The 13759-nt window shown below is 44.8% G+C and overlaps 1 protein-coding gene across 1 annotated transcript in view; it reads left to right on the top strand.

Moving 5' to 3' along the window:
- Positions 1-13759, top strand: part of LOC309548251 (zona pellucida sperm-binding protein 4-like) — a gene marked incomplete at its 5' end in the record, with an annotated part of 86596 nt that overhangs the window by 24556 nt on the left and 48281 nt on the right. Inside the window, one exon of the mRNA XM_082248200.1 lies at positions 1893-2146. Within this exon, the coding sequence (XP_082104326.1) occupies positions 1893-2146 (254 nt within the window). The remainder of the gene's footprint in view (positions 1-1892; positions 2147-13759) is intronic.

The following is a 13759-nucleotide window of genomic DNA, read 5'->3' as shown; positions in this document are numbered from 1 at the left end:
GGAAGCAAATTTAGAGGAATGACAAGTGATCCCAAACTGACCAGGACAAGTTGTATTCCTCAGGTTTTTTCGTTTCCCAGGAAATTAACCTCTCCATGTGGCATATAGAGTCCATTTCACTGGCCCAGTCCCCAAAGGATGGGGGCTGTAGTTTTCACCAGGCCCTAGCAATGACCGTATGTGTTGCAGTTAAGTGTCGGAGGAGGCTTTTTTTACTTTGTATGATTCGGGTAGCATTGTGATGAGCGGGCAGTTATCAATTTTGTCCCCGATTAATTCATGGTAGAGATTAAGTATATTGTCCCAGAACGGGGATATTAGAGGGCAGGAGTGCCAGATGTGGGATATGGTGCCTGGGGCCTTCCAGCATCTCCCAACAAGTGTTTGAAATGACCGAGTTTTTGTGTAAAGTAGCAGGGCATCGATGCCACCTGGGAAGAATCTTATAATTGTGCTCTAGAAGGAGGTTTTGTAGGTAAATGTCAGTATTTTATCTCAATTGAAGTCGCTACTAGGACGGTTAAGTTCTTGTTCCCCTTTAGCCATGAATGGAGGATTTTATGGTAGCACAGTTTTCAGCAGAAATTTATATATGTGAGATAGGGGGTGCAATGGTCTGTCAGATTGGGTCAGTAAGCTTTCAAAATCAGTGAGTGGCCGGGTCAGGGCAGCAGTGGGAGTTTTTTTTAGTGGAAGGGTAATGGCGGGAGTTGGGAGTATTCCAGCCAAGCTCTGGCTTTAGTGTGACAGGACCCTATTAATTGTGACAGTGAGGTCAATGTACCCCCCTTGTAGGGTATGGGATAGTAATGGTTTGTCCGCTATTCCATAAAAGGAAATGAGGTTGGTTGGAGAGCAGGAGGTAATGCGAGGGTGTCAAAGCGGTGACATTTGGCTAGGTCTGTTCTCCCGCTGGCTCAATTAAGTGTGATGTTATGGGGTTATTTTCTCTTTCTCGCTTTTTTTTTTTTTTTTTTTTTTTTTTTTTTCCTCTACTCCCCTTCCTGGTAGAGCGCTTCTACAGTTACTGCTTGCTAGGAGAAGTGTTAAGGATGTGCTTCTTTGTAGAAACAACAAAAAAAAATGCATATAGTCTCTAAGGCACAGGGCTTGAATCAATGCACGCAAGGCCTTAGTATCATTAGCTGGCATTTTCTGATCCCCCTGAGCACTTCTTAATGAGGGGGGCACAGACTCGCTATACCACCAGCCACTGGACCTTTTTTTTTTTTTTTTTCCCATCCAATCTACACCTGGTATTCTCGAGTGCTTCTCCAGACCATAAAATAAATTTGACTTTCATGAAAAGGCCCCCCACCTAAGTTATGGCTGGGACCTCTGTGTCCTCCAAACAGCATCTCCAGCAGATTGCTGAGATGGATAGAGCCTAAAAAGTGTTACTGTCAGGGCCACCAGTGCCAAATAATTAGGACTGCCTTCCAGGCTGGTTGGCTAATGCTGGAAAGTGTCTGTCTGTATCTGAGACCTGAAGACAAGATTTGTGGTAATACGAACGCCATTATAACTGGACTTTGCTGTAACATTCGTCTAGAGGTATCTCTAGTAAAAACTGTATATACCTGGTTATATGTGCACAGTTCTACCAGGACTCCTAATTGGGCCCTTTTGCTGATACTACTTGTTTGTACATTGAATGTATGTAGTTCTTCTACTCCAATTACTTTGCTTAACGTACTGATTAATTTCCCAGGAAGGGAATCCCCTCTGTTCAGAGGCCCTGTCCTGGGTGGAGACACTACCAACTTTTATTATAAATCCCACTCTTCCACTGAGCAAAGGTTCTGGCTTTATATTTTAACTACAGCTTTAGTGCAATATCCAGTTTGGGGAGGGCCATTTCTCATACCCCCTAGACTTTACCCTTTTAATAGTATGCAAGATACAATGTTCTAGGCTTATGCTAGCGAGATGCTTATTCGACTTCAACCTTCCCTCCCCAGTTACTGCTAGCTGCACGCCAGATGGCCTTTTCTCAATTGCTGTTCCCAGCACCCTGACTGCACCAATGCTGGACCTGAACTCTGTTCACCTACTTGACAGTGGTGCCGAATGTGACCCGGTGGCCAGAAACGATGCATTTGTGCTGTATACATTCCCTCTTTCTTCTTGTGGGACAACATTCAAGGTAAGGGTACTAAAATATTAAATACATTTTACAGAAAAAATACCTATTGGAATACAATATCCTTTAAAATGAAATGAATAACAAAATTGGTATTTCTCTAGCAATCTGGCATATGGCATGTAAAAAAAATTGTTGTGGTGGATTGTGGCTAGGTTGAATCTATATATTCAAAATGGGGGGGGGGTTTGGAGAAACCTGCTTATAGCTGAACTTTAAAGTTGAGATGAAAACTTGCACTTCAGCTTGGTCAAACCTCTGATTATTTGAGGTTCCAAAAAGATTGGTCCGAAATACAAATCTTGAGACTTGCATGGTTCTGCAACACAGCCCAGTCCTGCCTGGTGGGCAGAAGACCTTTTCTCAGCTACAGTTAAAGTAACACAGGTCTTGTCGTATTTAATTTTATTTGCCTACAGTTCAGCTTTAACAACTTGCATTGCAAGCAATGTGTAGCTTAAATAAATGCCACTTTTTTTTTTTTTTTTTTTTTTTCTTTTTATTGCCGATTACTGATATTTTGGTAATCGCATATCGGTATTGGCCGATTTATTTTTGTACATTAAAATTTTTTTTTTTTTTTTTTTTTTACCGGTACTCTTGTGGAGAAATCTGGGGGTCTAAAAGACCCCAAACCCCTCCCTAGTTCTCAGCATGGCAAATTTTTTAAAAATGTAGTAATGGGATTTTTGACTTACCATAAAATCCATTTCTCAGATGTTCATTAACGTACATAGCTCCTGATCTTCATAACATTGGGTTATCCTGCCCCCCACAGGAGTAGGACACTAGGCAGAAAAAGACTGGCTGCACCTATGGGCATTCTCGGAGTATACTCCCTCTCTGCTATAGGTTCTCCGTTTTGTTACAAGCAGTGTCAGAATTACAACTCCAGAGGGGTGGGTTCTGTCTCTCAATGAACATCGGAGAAATGTTTTTTTACAGTCAAAAATCCAATTTTCACTTTTGTTCATTGACAGACACAGCTCCTGATCTTAACCATTGGGACTTCCCAAAGCAGTGTAAAACATGAGGGGTGGGGACAGCCTAAAAATTCCCAAGGCTAAACAGTAGCCAGCCAGGCAACAGGAGCTCAAACAAAACATCTGGAAAAAATAGTACACCCTCAAAGGATCAGGTCCTCAACAGCAGCCTGCAAAACCTTGCGGCCAAAAGAAAGTGAAAGGGTGCACAGACGACCAGGTGGCCATATTGCAAACCCGCGTCACTGATGAAGGAAAGCCCAGGAGGCATTAAGCGCCCGAGTAGAGTGCGCCTTGACAGGGAAAGGAGGAACCTGACCCCTGATGGACTAGGCCTGAATCACCGTCTGTGGAAATGGTCGCAGAGAAAGCGGACAACCCTTTCTGAGGCCCATCCGTGAGAACAAATAGTGAGTCTGACTTCCTAAAAGACTCCATAGCTACCAGGTACACCTTAATTGCCCGGACCACATCCAAGGCTTGCAAAGCAATTTCCTTGGATGTTTTTGCCCGGGACACAGGGAAGGCAACACAATGTCTTGATTCAAATGAAAATCAGAGACGACCTTTGGAAGGAACGATGTACAGGGGCGAAGAACCACCAAGTATGGTGAAAGACAGGATAACGCCGCCAATGCCAACACCCTGCGCACAGAGGTGAAAGCCACCAAAATGGCCACCTTCTGGGACAGCGTAAGGGGGGGAAATCTCCAGAAGATTCTCAAAGGAAACTTCTGGAGGACTGAAAGCACCAAAGCGAGGTTCCAAGGCAGCAACAGAGATCGCACTGGAGTCGTAAGTTGCCTAACTCCATGAAGAAAAGTGTGCACCAGCCAGGGAGCATGTGGCCAAAGGTTGTTGAAAGAGGACTGCTAACAAGACAGGTCAACACCTGACCCTTGATAGTACTCAAGGCCATTTTATGCTCAACCCCCCCCCCTGTTTGAAGGAAGGCCAAGATCCGAGCCACCAAACTGGAGCAAGGATGAACCCCAAGAGACTCACACCATGCAAAGTACGTCTTCCATTTACTATGGTATATCTTCCTAGAAGTAGGTTTCTTAGCTTTTAACCGCATTAGAAACCGACTCCCTACTGTAAAGCAGGATGGAAGATTGGTCCTTGGGACAACAGATCCTACCGGAGAAGCTTCCAAGGAACGTTGGAGACCAGGTGCACCAGATCAGCATACCAAGCCAGGTGAGACCAGTCAGGGGACACTAAGATGACCGGAATCCCTTCTGCCTCGATCTCACGTAGAAGTCTTGGCAGAAACTTGAGAGGCGGGAGGGCCAAAATCAGACGATACTGACCCCACGGGCCACCAGCGCATCTGTGGCGTCCGCGAGAGGCCAGGGCGCCATGGATCCACCTTGGGGATGCCCCACCAGAGACTCAAATCCCTCTGCATGAAGGGACCACTCCCCTTGGTCCAACACCTGACAGTTTTTCACCCCGGGAATGTATATGGCAGAGAGGGCTGGAACAAACTGTTCTGCCCACCTTAGAATTCTGGTTACCTCCACAGCTGCCAGGACCCTTATTGTGCCCCCCTGGTGACTGACATAAGCCACAGCTGTGACATTGTCTGATTGAATATGCATTGGACATCCCTGAAGACGATCCGTCCATTCAATGTTCAGGCACAGTCTGATCACTTGGAGTTCATAGACATTGATCCCTAGTCTGGAGTCTCCAGGTCCCCCCCCGGGGGATTTCTGCACAAATTGGTCATAAAATGTGATCTGATCATCATCTAAGTCACAACAATAGACAATCAGTCTGCTTAAACTAATAACACACGCAGAATGAAATGTTGCCATGTTTTTATTGAACACACTATGTAAACATTCACAGTGCAGGTGGAAAAAGTTTGTGAACCCTTGGATTTAATAACTGGTTGAACCTCCTTTTTGACAGCAATAACTTAAACCAAATGTTTCCTGTAGTTGCAGATCAGACTTGCACAACGGTCAGGAGTAATTCTTGACCATTCCTCTTTACAGAACTGTTTCAGTTCAGCAATATTCTTGGGATGTCCGGTGTGAATCGCTTTGAGGTCATGCCACAGCATCTCAATCGGGTTGAGGTCAGGACTCGACTGGGCCACTTTAGAAGGCGTATTTTCTTCTGTTTAAGCCATTCTGTTGTTGATTTACTTCTATGCTTTGGGTCATTGTCCTGTTGCAACACCCATCTTCTGTTGAGCTTCAGCTGGTAGACAGATGGCCTTAAGTTCTCCTGCAAAATGTCGTCTTGATAAACTTGGGAATTCATTTTTCCTTTGATGGCAATCCGTCCAGTCCCTGACGCAGCAAAGCAGTCCCAAACCATGATGTTCTCACCACCATACTTCACAGTTGGGATGAGGTTTTGATGTTGGTGTGCTGTGCCTCTTTTTTGCCACACATAGTGTTGTGTGTTTCTTCCAAACAACTCAACTTTGGTTTCATCTGTCCACAGAATATTTTGCCAGTACTGCTGTGGTGCTCTTGTGCAAACTGTAAACGTGCAGCAATGTTTAGTTTTGGACAGCAGTGGCTTCCTCTGTGGTATCCTCCCCATGAAATCCATTCTTGTTTAGGGTTTTACGTATTGTAGATTCGCTAACAGGGATGTTGGCATTTGCCAGTGACTTTTGTAAGTCTTTAGCTGACACACTCTAGGATTCTTCTTCACCTCATAGAGCAGTCTGCGCTGTGCTCTTGCAGTCATCTTTGCAGTCATCTTTAAAGGACGGCCACTCCTAGGGAGAGTAGCAGCAGTGCTGAACTTTCTCCATTTATAGACAATTTGTCTTACCATGGACTGATGAACAGCAAGGCTTTTGGAGATACTTTTATAGCCCTTTCTCTCCTCACCTTTCCAGGACGGCCCAACATGAGATGATGGGCTCCTCCCTACCGGAAACACAATCAATTAAGCACATTAAAAGGCCCCCACCCTTCCCCTCTAGCCCCAGTTTAGATTGTGCTGCATTTCTTTGGTAGGAAGAAACGCAAAGACTTACCTGCAGACTTGTAGGAGTCGACGAAGGTACCCTGTGAGCCAGGTTCGGCAGAAAGCCACGGGCTCCCCTCGCTAAAACTCTCTGGAGTGGAGGGGGGGGGGGGGACACCTTACTAGGGGACCAGTCCCTGCACTCCCATCCGAGGGAACTCACAGGTCGCCCATTGGCAAGCCCTCGGTCACTTCCTAGTGGTTCCAGGTCTTGTTCTCTGGCACTAGCAGCTCTCCTCCTGTTTGAAGATTTGAATTTCCTGCCGCCGCAATCAAGAGGACGGGCGTTCCAGACCTCGCTCTCAAACCGGAACTTCTGGCGCAGACGTCAGAGGAGCGCGACATGGGAAGGAAAAGAAGCATGGAGGAGACGCCGGAACCGCTAGACAGCGGTAAAGCAGATTCCAAGACTTCCACAGCTAGGATTCCTGCTTCGGAAATGAGGTCCTCCATGACTCAACCTCCGGGGAAGGAGGAGGAGAGACAGTCCCAGGTGTCGGCAGCTAAGAACCAGGTCGGACAAGGTAAGTGATATTTCGTATCCTTACTGACCTAGGGAAAGCCTGCTAGTAGCTGACATGTGCCTGGAACTATTTCATTTCCTTGACCCTAGTAGTTTGTTTTACCTTCATGCTATGGTCCCTACTTTTTGATGTTATTTTAGGAAGGGTGATACAACATTTTAGTATCCTGTCTTCCAGAGTCCCAGGGCGGTTCACAAGAGGCTACTTCAGTACCTGCTGTGCATAAGATGTGGTTATTGTTCAGATAAGTTACCCAGTTCCCACACTAGACCATTCTGCTATAAGTGTACTCATAAATTGTCAGGAAGGGAAACTTCAGATTTTATGAAAGACTTTTTTAATAGTATGCAAGAACAAATGCTTTATACTATGTCAGCAGTGCGGTCTAGTTTAGTTACGGCTATCAGAGTGGAACAGGTAGATCCTTCAGCAAAAGCAGGGACTTCTCATCAGGAAAACCCTCTCAGTATAGCAGGGCCTGCAGCCACTACAACAGCTACACAAGGTCTTCCATCGGCACAGGTGGAAGATGAAGATGGTATATTCCCAGAAGATAACCGCTCAAATTCCCCATCCTGTTCAGAGGATGGGGATAATAGGGACTCGGATACCTCTCAGATAGTCTACCAAAAACCTGTTTGGATTAGAAAACATGCAGAGTCTTCAAGCTATATATGCTACAGAAGAGATTCCTGATTTACCTAAGGAGGTCTCAGCACAGGACAAGCTCTACAAGGGGATAGGAAGAAACCCTTCTAGGGTTTTTCACATTCATCATTCCCTAAAGAGTCTAATCCTTCACCAATGGCAAGTTCCTGAAAACAGGTTAAGCAAAGGGAATTCTTGGAAAAGAAGATTTCCCTTTTAAAGATGAGATGCGGATAAATTCCTTAAAAGGCCAAAAATAGATGCCCCCCCTAGCACAGGTCTCCAGGAAATCAGACCTTTCATTTCTTGATGCAGGTAGTATCAAAGATACTATGAATAGGAAAGTAGAGACATTGCTGGGAAAAGCTTGGGATTCCAATGCTAAAGCAATGGGGACAGCCCTAGCAGCTTCCTGTGTCGCTAGAAATGCCTTTTCCTGGGTAGAGAAATTAAATGGAAGTTTTACTCAACTAAAAGCCCAGGATATCCAAGACGCCCTGGCAACAATTGCCAAGGCGTAGCATATCTAGCAGACGCTGGAGTAGACTAGTAGAAGCCACTGCTAAGACAGGGGCACTTATGAACTCGGCCAGAAGGGCCATTTGGCTTAAGGAATGGGAAGGAGACATCACGTCCAAGACCAAGCTCTGTGGTCTTCCATTCGAGGGATCTCTCTTGTTTGGTTCAGGGCTTGATGAAGTCCTTTCTAGATCCTCAGAAAAAGGGGTTAAATCTCCCACAAAAACAAAACAAACCAATAAAGTTTTTTCGTGGCCCTAGGGATAATAAGCAGCCAAACAGGAGAGAAGCTACAAAAAATTGGAGCTTCCGGAGGGATAAGACAAGAAATTTTCTTTCTTCCTCCAACACAGCTATTAGGGACAAAAAATTACTTTTCAGTCATAAGAAGGGTTGGACTGGATCCCTTTTTTCTAACAAAAAGAGTGAAAACCTCCCTTTTCTCCCCCAACTCCCTGCAAACAGACTACAATCCAAAAACTGCTCTTATAGTTCCTCTAACGACCCCTATACACATTACCAAAAGAAAGGCAAGGGAAAAACCCAGGATGCTTCCAAGGATTCAAAGACTGGGGAAGTTACTGGTGCGCATACCAGCACTAAAAGCCCGGTGTTTCCGAGGGCCTTGTTCCCACTTCCTGGTGGCATCAAGACCCATGGAAAAACACTACCAGATCAAAACTCAAAAGAATACAGGAAGCATCCCGGCCACTTCAGGGGATCAACCCCTGACAGGCAAACTAAGGTCCTTCCAAAAACGCCTCTGGGCAAGAAGGATAAAAACCTTGCACAAGGAACCCATCTTCCTTCCACAGGCCCAGAACTCTCTGAAGTGGGGGTCCAACCATGTCGGAAACAGACAGCAGCTACGCAAACCAGCCAATGTCTTCCCTCCTCTGATACCCTTTCCAGAAAGAATCCACAAATGGACCGGGGATCAAGGACTGAATTTAATTCGGTCCACTCCCAGACCTCTCCAAAGAGCAGGATCCCTATCCCAGGAGGTAATGCCCATGGCTCGCCAGTGGCATCTACCAGTTCCCTCTGACCTTACATCCCAGAGTCTAGTACAACATCAGTACCCAGAGTTCCGTCCTGTGACTCAAATACTCAAGGCAAAGGGATGCTCAGAGTGATAGATACTCTTACTGAGTAGAAAAACAGTAACCAGAAAAATCTACACTATAAAATTTGGAAGAGATTCGGTACCTGGCGGAAACAAAAGAATTTTGCTTCCACCTCTACTCCAATTATTTGAGTTTTTGCAAGATGGAGTAGATAAGGGTGTGGCAGTTAACACCCTCAAGGTGCAAATCTCAGCTCTTTCCGTTTTCCTGACACCAGTTTGGCAAAAGATCCACTGGTTAAGAGATTTTTGTTAGCCAGGAGTAGAGTTACTCCTATTATAAAAGACAGGTTCCCTCCCTGGAACCTAAATAAGGTCATAGAGACATTATCTAAAGATCCTTTTGAACCAATAAAATTTCTTTAGTTTCTATCCTTAAAAATAACCTTTTTGTTAGCTATCACTACAGCTAGAATAGGTGATTTACAGGCTCTGTCTATTAAAGAGCCTTTTATGTTGGTTTTCCCAGATAGGATATTCCTAAAACCAGATCCCTTATACTTGCCTAAGGTAGCATCCTCCTTTCATAGGACGCAGGAGCTAAATCTACCTTCCTTCTGTGATAGACCAAAAAATGACAAGGAAAAAACTTTCCATTGTATTGATGTGAGAAGAGCTCTCCTCACCTATCTAGAAAGAACAAAAGATTTCAGGAGATCAAACCATCTACTGGTCCTTCATTCAGGGCCTAGGAAGGGTTTGCAGGCTTCAAAGCCTTCACTAGCAAGGTGGATTAGGCAAACAATTACCACTTCTTATGAATTGTCAGGCCTTCCTGCTCCAACCAAGATAAAAGCGCACTCAACAAGAGCCGTCGCCACATCCTGGGAACAAATCCGCACGGCAGCCACCTGGTCCAGTCATGACACCTTCCTGAAACATTACTGCATTGACATACTGTCTCAACAAGACCTAGCCTTTGGCCGAAAAGTCTTGCAGGCAGTGGTCCCACCCTAAGGTAGGCAGGTCTCTATTATCCTCTCATGTTGGGCCGTCCTGGAAAGGTGAGGAGAGAAAACCTACCGTTAGTTCACCGGTAACGGTCTTTTCTTACGAGCCTTTCCAGGACGGCCCGCCTACCCACCCTATTTAAAGGGGTGCATAATGTTATGCATGACTGTAGGTGATAGATGCCTATAATATTGTCTAAAACATTTCCCTCAATTCAATTTCGGTTGTTGGAAGTTACTCTATTACAACTGGGGCTAGAGGGAAATGGTGGGGCCTTTTTAAATGTGCTTAATTGATTGTGTTTCCGGGAGGGAGGAGCCTATCATCTCTCATGTTGGGCCGTCCTGGAAAGGCTCGTAAGAAAAGACCGTTACCGGTCAACTAACAGTAGGTTTTCAGCTTAATGCAAGTCAACCATTCTTAATCGTAGGTCTTCTGAGAGCTCTTTTCTGCGAGGCTTCACATCAGGCAATGCTTCTTGTGGAAAGCAAACCCAGAACTGGTTTGTGTGGTGTGTTTGTGTATGGTTTGGTTTTTTTTTTTTTTTTGCAGGGCAGCTGTAACCAACACCTCCAATCTCATCTCATTGATTGGACTCCAGTTGGCTGACATCTCACTCCAATTAGCTCTTGGAGATGTCATTAGTCTAGGGGTTCACATACTTTTTCCACCTGCACTGTGAATGTTTACATGTTGTGTTCAATCAATAAAAACATGACAACATTTCATTCTTTGTGTGTTAGTAGTTTAAGCAGACTGATTGTCTATTGTGACTTAGATGATGATCAGATCACATTTTATGACTCAATATGTGCAGAAATCCATATCATTCCAAAGGGTTCACATACTTTTTCTTGCAGCTGTACAAATTTTTGTCATATTTTGGCCAAAATGTATTTATCTACATGTCTTTGACAAAAAAAATCTCAAACTTATTTTTTATTGGTTTGCGCAAAAGTTTGTCTACAAACTATGGTGTAATTACTGGAATTTATGCAGCTTTTACTTTCTGACTGCCTATCTCATTTCATGAATTGCTAAAATGGCAGGGCAGTACAAACCCCCACTCCCCCCCAATTACCACTTTTTGAAAAGTAGCCATGCTAAGGAATGTCCTGAGAGGCATGTTGAGCTCATTGAATATTTAATTTTTTTGTCACAGGTGTTTGAAAAATGACTAAAAACATTTTTTTTAAACACAAAATTGTCATTGAAATGATATATTGCTCACGCATGCCATGGATATGTGTAATTACACCCCAAAATATATATTCAGCTGCTTCTGAGTACAGGGATACCACAAGTGTGAGACTTTTTTTTTTTTTTTTTTTTTTTTTTTTTTTTTGGAACCTAGCTGTCTATGGGACCCCGAAAACCATCACCACCTTTAGGTTTTGTAATGGCGTAAATTGTGCATTTTACTTCCGCACTACCGGTCAGTTTCAGAGGCCCTGAAATTTCAAGATAGCACAACCCCCCCCCCCCCCCAAATGACCCAATTTCACAAAGTAGACACTACAAGCTATTTGCTGAGAGGCATGGTGAGTCCATGGAATATTTTTTATATTTTGCCACAAGTTCCGGGAAAATTATTTTTTTTACAAGGTGTCACTAAATGATATATTGCTCACACGCTATGGGTATATGTGAAATGACACCCCAAAATGCATTCTGCTGCTTCTCCTGAGTACAGGGATACCACATGTGTGAGACACTTTGGCAGTCTAGCCGCGTAGAGGACCCCGAAAACCAATCACCACCTTCAGGCCTTCCAAGGGCATAAATTGTTGATTTCACTCCTCACTACCTATCAGTTTCAGAGGCCATGAAATGCCAGACAGCACAACCCCCCCCCCCCCCCCCCCCCACAAATGACCCCTTTTCGGAAAGTAGACACCCTAAGCTATTTGCAGAGAGGCATGTTGAGTTTTGCAGATCTTACTTTTTGTCACAAAGTTTTGGAAATTGAAAAATGCATTTTTTTCTTTTTTTTTTTTTCCATTTTCCAAAATAAATGAGAGCTGCAAATACCCTGGAGTGTCTACTTTTCGAAAATAGGTCATTTGGGGGGTTTTGTGATATCTTGGACCAACGCTTGTGTGTGCCTTTGCGAGCAAGCACGGGGGGGGAGGGGGGTTTTTGATTTAAAATTAAAAAAATAATAATAAAATTATTATCACAGTGAATTTAAATATCCCCTATGATAGCAATCTGTAGTCACAGGTACTCTTTTGGGCGTTTTTAGACTCTAGATCTCTCCTCTGACCTTAACGCATCTAAACACACCAATGGCGCTGTTTATTTCTGGCCAAACAGAAGTCATGAAATGTTTGTAGCTTCCGGTATCTTGGGCGATAGAGAGGATTGGAGCCATTCTCGTCTCCAATCAGCTCTATGGTTAGATCATTGAACCACCGGCTGCACTCTCGGGTTAACTGGTGGGACAGGAGAGCCCAAGAAAAACCGCAGAAGGTGGCGGGAGCGGGAGGGGGGGGGACCCCCTCCCACTGTTTGTAAAAGCAGTCTAGCGGCTAATTATCTGCTAGGATCGCTTTTACATGAAGGCTGACCGCTGTCTGTAAAAAAGATGCCAAGATGATGCCTAAATCTGCAGGCATCCTGGTATAACCACTCAAAGTCCAGCAACGTACCGGTACAATGCTGGTCCTTGTTTGGCATATAGTGTAGGGTGTTTTTTATATATATATTTTTTTTTTTTTTTTCAACTGCAACTTTTCCAGGTTAGGGTCTCTCAAAATGTCGCTAGCCAACGAACATCTTTTGAGACCCTGTGTTGGTGTGCCCTAAACTGTGTCGTGCTGTACACTACGCTAATACTCCACTTGTGTGTGGTAGCGTTGGAAACATTCCCCGATGCAGAGACCAGGTTGGTCAGGACAGAAGGGACAATAATAGCGGGTGTCACGCCTAAATCCGCGCCTGCTACAGACACGACATCTTCTTCTTTGGGGGGTGTCTTTGGGTAGTGGTACGTGGGAGGACATGTGGAAAATGCCTCTCATGCAGTCGGCTCACTGCATCTGGTAGGGGAAGTTGGGTAGGAGCACCTCCTGGATACAGGTAGGCTCCGATCTCTTCCTGGAATTCTAGGAAGGATCCAGCTCATCCTGACACTTTGTTCAGCATAGCGAATTGGAATAAATAAACAGACACTTTTTTGTACCAGCATCTGGCTTTACGGGCAATTAAGTACAGCCCCAAAAGGTGGTCGTTGAGGTCCACCCCTCCCATATTAAGGTTGTATTCGTGGACACAAAGGGGTTTCTCCAAAACACCAGTTGCCGTAGGAATTTGGATCGTCGTGTCTGCGTGAAGGGAGGACAGAACGAAAACATTCCGTGTATCCCTCCACTTCACTGCAAGCAATTTGTAAGTTTTTCAAGCAGGCTCTCCCCCCCCCCCCCCCCGACTAAGACTAATTTACAAGCCATTGGGGGATGCCCCGGCGATTAGGTCACACGGTGCCACATGCGCCAATTTGTAATTTAAGCAAGTGACTAAAAAGTGGAACCCTTGTATAAATGTTGTCCACGTACAAATGATATCCCTTTCCGAATAAGGGTGACACCAAGTCCCAAACTATCTTGCCACTGCTCCCTATGTAGTCTGGGCAGTTGGGGGGGCTCCACAGTGCTATCTTTCCCTCGTAAACCCGGAAATTAACTGTATAGCCTGTGGCCCTGTCGCACAGCTTGTACAGCTTGACCCCCTATCTGGCACGCTTGCTGGGGAGATACTGCTTCATAGCAAGGCGGCCCGTGAACTTAATCAGGGACTCATCAACGCAGACAACTTGTTGGGGAGGGGGGGTAAACAAGGCTGCAAAACCGCTGATTGAAGTGGT

The sequence above is a fragment of the Pelophylax lessonae genome (assembly GCF_965119305.1).
Source record: "Pelophylax lessonae genome assembly, chromosome: 2".
Taxonomy (NCBI): Eukaryota; Metazoa; Chordata; class Amphibia; order Anura; family Ranidae; genus Pelophylax; species Pelophylax lessonae.
Note: the sequence above shows the minus strand (reverse complement) of the source record. Positions and strands in the feature narration are given on the sequence as shown.